This window comes from Numida meleagris, chromosome 3 (genome assembly GCF_002078875.1).
Source record: "Numida meleagris isolate 19003 breed g44 Domestic line chromosome 3, NumMel1.0, whole genome shotgun sequence".
Classification (NCBI taxonomy): Eukaryota; Metazoa; Chordata; class Aves; order Galliformes; family Numididae; genus Numida; species Numida meleagris.
In genome coordinates, this window is record NC_034411.1 from 108,171,377 (window position 1) to 108,176,489 (window position 5,113).

Sequence of the window (5,113 nt, forward strand, 5' to 3'; positions counted from 1 at the left end):
GGAGCACTAGGTTGGGAAAGACCCCCGAGGAACCTCGTTGCCAACGCAGGGATGAATGCACCCTGAAAACAATCCTCTGTGATGGATTTGATCATAGCATCGCAGAATCATTAAGGCTGGAAAAGATCCCCAGGCCCAACCCCAGCCCATCCCCACTGTGCCCACTGCCCACATCCCTCAGTGCCACATCCCCGCATCGAACCCCCCCAGGCACGGTGAGCCCACCACCTCCCTGGGCAGCCTGTGCCACTGCAGCACCGCTCTTTATGAAAAGAAATGCTTCCTAGTATCCATAGATAAGATGCCCCGGCTGCATGGAGCAGGGCTCTGGTGCCCACAGGCGGATCTGTGTTGGGGCTGGGAGGCGAAGCCCACTGGAGCATGGCCCCAGGCAGCTGGCACCTTTGGTGCAGCAGGTCAGGGCGACATTGCATGCGCCAGAAAGCAAACACCACCTCTTTGGAGATGGCTTTGGTGGAGCTCCTCCTCCTGCCACACTGCTCGTATTGGGAATCCCTCTATAAAACCCAGGGTCTCCAGCGCTGCCCACTGTGGCCGTGTCAGACCTGCTTTGCTCCGAGCGTGCTGAGATCTCCCCTCTCCTCCAGATCCAGACATGAGGCTGCTCTGCGTGCTCTTTGCTGTGCTCCTGCTCTTCTCCATGGCCGCCCCGGGTAAGCCAGCAACACCACCCCCAGGCTCTGAGGGTCCGGGTGGGTGCACAGCCTCCAGCAGAACCATCCCCAAACACTTCCCTTGGGTCCCTGAGTTTTAGAGGCACGTAGTCACAAGGAATGTTCTGGAGGCACCTCCTGATCCTCTCCTTTCCACTCTGTAGCTCCAGCCCATCTTTTCCCTTCTATCCTCTGACTGCAGCACCCTGTGCCTCCTGTCTTTCCCCTCCGGTCTGCAGCTGGGTGGAGGGTGCTGGCACTGCAGCTCACCTCCCTGCTTCCCCTTCTGCTTCACACCAATGTAGAGCTGGGTGCCCAGTGTCCAGCAGGCTCAGTGGGGAAAGAAAGCACTCATCCTACCCGCCATGAGCTCAAGCACAACGCTGCGAGCCAGCAAGGAGAAAACTCCTGACTTTGGGGCTCTGCTCCCTGGCAGTGCCTGGCACGTTGCGTTTTCACCCGTCTCCATCTCTCCCACCGCAGGGCACGGGCAGCTCAAAGGCATCTGCAAAGGGTACTGCTCCTCCGTGTGCGAAAAAAAGGACATGTGGACGATCCACCGATCCTGCAAGAAGGCGTACTGCTGCCTCCCCCCTCTCAAAAAGGGAAAATGATGCCCAGCGGGTCCAGCAGTGGAGCAGGAGAGGCTCCGGCAGCAGAGCTCCTGGTGCTGTATGTGCTGCGTGACGGGCGGTGTTTTTCGCTTCCAAATAAATACGAGTTGACGTGATTCCTGTGTGCTGTGTGGTTCGTGCACCCCCAGGAAGGGGCACCAGGAGGGGCTTTGCAGCACCCCTGCACAGCACACCTTGGGCAGCCCCCGACCTGGGACTGCAAAATGACACATTGGGTGGGAAGAGGCTTTGGGATCCCTGCTTTGAAGCATAGAGTGGAGTGGTTGAGTGGATTGCCTGCTATTGAGTTTTCCTCCATCACCATTTAGTTCTAGAAAACACATGAGCCCCCAGGAGCCCCTCAGTCCCATTCAGCTCTTGCCCCAAGGATCTCAGTCCTACCAAAGGGGTAGAGACTGGGGTGAACAGCCATTGCCTTCCCTTGCACTCCGGAATCCCACTGCCAGGCTGTCTCTAGAGCATCATTACCCAGTGCAGGCACTCAGGTTTCACATCCTACAGCTGCCCCTGGCACAGGACAAAGCAGGGGACTCATCAGTACAGTCCATGACCAAGTGCCCATGATCCACGACCACACGTCCACGTCCATCACCAGAGGTCACGTACTCTGTGACCCCTTGGGGATCACCAATAACAGAAGAAAAGCTGAATATTTCTTCAGTGCCCCCATCCCTACCCCTCCATCACACAATAAACCTGCTGCAGGCTCCCTGCATGGGGGCAGGGATGGGGAGCGCTCTGGTCCTGGCTGGCTCAGAGCATCCAGGGAGGCCTCGGGAGCAGAATCAGAAGGTGAGATGCTTGTGTCAAAAAGGACCAGCTCCTGCCTGCCCCAGATCCCCCAGATCCCCAAATCCTCCCAAATCCACCGTTTGCCAAGCTTCCCCCTGCCCCACCTAACAGGTTCTGAAAAGAAAGGGGAAATACCAAGAAGAACGGTGTGCTGATGAGGAGACAATGCAGCCATATGGGGCTGAAAGCATTAAATAGTAAAACTTGCAAGAGGGGACCCCGAGCAACAATAGCAACGAAGCCTTTGCTGTTTCTTTCCTATTTCTCCCCAAGAAAAATAGAACAGTATGAAGAAAGCGAAAAGCCCCGTGAATCTGTTTCCATTAAAGCTTTCAGCCATAATTTGATGCATATTTATGCCTTTCCAAGCCAGCGCTGGTAAATCACTGCTGCACAGGGTTTTCCTGCGTTTGCAGGGAGAGAAGAGCAGTTACAGGCTCAACCCGTACAGAAAGGCCACTATTTTCTGTGCTTAATTGCGATAAGAGAGCTAGATAAAAAAGGGGGGGAGGCTGAAAAGAAGACAAAAGGGACAGCTAAAGGAGTTAAATCTTTGCAAATAGATTATTTGCAAGCACGGCGGGAGCAATTGAAGGCCACTGTGTCGGAGACTCGGAGAGAATGTATGACACCTATTAAAGGAAAGCCCTGAGAAAGAGCAGGAAGAAAAGGTCGCAGTAAAACAGTGGGATGAGGGAGGCTGTTAGAAGGAAGGAGCTGAAATGGCGTCCAAATGGGGAAAACAGAAAAGATCATAAACTGTGCCTGACAAAAGCGAAGAAACCTCCCCAGAGAACTGCTTTATTTCAAATACATCAGAACAGGAAGCTTAGTGAGGAGGTGCAGGCCAGGACATGGCCAGGGTGGTAGAGCTGAGAAAAGCCAAGGGCATTCCATGGATGCTAAATGAGACGTTATAGAGCCATAGAATGGTTTGAGTTGGAAGGGACCCTTAAATTCCATCTGTCCCACTCCCTGCACTGAGCAGGGACACCCACAGCTCCATCAGTGCTCAGAGCCCCATCCAGCCTGACGGGGTCCTGGCCCCCAGGAGCAGGGCTCAGAGCACACCCTTTCTTTCAGACCTGCAATCTGTGGCACTGCTCGAACTGGGACTTAGCATAACTGCGAGCTGCCAGACATGGAAGGCAAAGAATTCCTCCCCAGATGCCTGTCCTTTCAGGTAGAGGAATGACGTGAAAGCTTCGCACAGAGCGGCCAATAAATGACTGCACTGAAGTGATGGAGATCTAGGGGAAATTCACAAGTGATTCAGAATCGCTTCACTGCTCTGCTCAGCTGTTCTCTACAGTGTCTTTGAGAAATATGGTTTCTTCTCCAGATTTGCTTGAACCTCGCAGGGAGCGGAGAGGCAGCGCTGAGCTCTGCTCTATGGCAGCGACAGGGCCCGAGGGGAAGGCACGGAGCTGTATCATGGGAGGGATGGGGGGGTGAGGGAAAGGCTGTGCCCCAGAGGGCAGTGGGCACGGCACAGCTCCCAGGGCAGCGGGCACAGCCCGGAGCTGGTGGAGCTCAGGGAGAGCTGGGACACCGCTCTCAGCCATAGGGTTGGGTTTGGGGGGTGATGAGTGTAGTCAGGAGCTGGACTTGGTGATCCCTGTGGGTCCCTTCCCAGTCAGGATATTCTGTGATTCTGTTATTCTGCGAACGTGAAATGGGGGAAAAAGAAGCAGTCTGCAGCTCCTTCTTGAGTCCGAAATCTGTGGCAGAGGCTCTGGTTACGGGTTTCTCCTCACCACTCGAGCTGGCCCTCCATTTACTGAAGGAGAAGGAAGGCTCCTCCTCAGCCCTCACTTCCACTTCCAGCCGGCGGGCAGGCAGCAGTGCATCTTGCAGTCGAAGGAGCGGGCCCAGATCTCCACCTTGGAGCACTCGGTGGAGCAGTGGCCGACCTCGGGGCAGTACTTGAGGATCTCCCCACAGCCTGCGAGGGGAAGCAGACAGTGCTGGGGGCAGCGTGGTGCCTGTGTGCCCTGCTGTCCTGTTCCCCCCAGGAGGGACTGCCCCAGAAGCAAAGTTCGTAAAGATGCTCTTCTGTGAAAACACCAAACTTCTTCATGCTCTGCCTTCCGCTGGGAGACGGGGTGAGTGTTCTCCGAGCAAAACAGCAACAGGAACAGCGAAGAGGTTCCAAAACCTGAGCTGGAAGTGGAAGTGAGGGCTGAGGAGGAGCCCCTGGGGAAGAGGAGGCACTGCGGCACCTTTGGGAGCAGCTTCTCCGTGCTCTGAGCCACGTGGCATCCCCTCCTCTCAATAAAGAAAAGGAGGACAAAAAAAGATGGAACTCCTGTGTGTGCAGTGTGGTTACTCGTGTCCCTTTAACCCCAAGCAGAGCGTTAGTATGGTTGCATATTGAACACTGTGGCGTTGGCCTTGGTGTCCTTCCAAGATGTCCTTTTACATGGTCCCGTGTTCTTGCTTCTTTTCCCACGTTTCACGACTCATAGAATCAGAATCACAGAGTATCCCAAGCTGGAAAGGACTCACGAGGACTACTGAGCCCAACCCTTGTCCCCACACGGCACTCCCCAAACCCAACCCTATGGCTGAGAGCGGTGTCCCAGCACTCCCTGAGCTCCATCAGCTCGGGGCTGTGCCCGCTGCCCTGGGAGCTGTGCCGTGCCCACTGCCCTCTGGGGCACAGCCTTTCCCTCACCCCCACCATAGATCTAGCTATAGGCCTGCTTCAAAGCAGTCGGTTTTGAGGTTTTCTGCTGTGCAGCAATGACAATAGTCAGATTAATTAGACTCATATGCAGCTGTTAATTATTTTCTCCAGGAAAGGCAGATGCAATGGTTGCAGTTTTAGAAAATAATAGCCTTTTAAATTATTCAGGAAGTGAAATTATGTTGGTCTTTGTTGTTTTTGAGCTACAGCCCTTGTTTTTCACCTGCAATAAACAATGTTGGTCACATTTCTGAGGAGGAAGGAGGACAATAAGAAAACTATCCTATCCTATCCTATCCTATCCTATCCTATCCTATCCTATC

General features: G+C 54.3%; 1 protein-coding gene across 1 annotated transcript; it reads left to right on the forward strand.

Moving 5' to 3' along the window:
* Positions 518-1,404, forward strand: LOC110396639 (small basic protein 1-like). Its single transcript, XM_021392426.1, has 2 exons — positions 518-674; positions 1,158-1,404. Exons 1-2 carry the CDS (start codon positions 617-619, stop codon positions 1,286-1,288), a joined length of 189 nt encoding a protein of 62 aa, XP_021248101.1. The 5' UTR covers positions 518-616; the 3' UTR covers positions 1,289-1,404.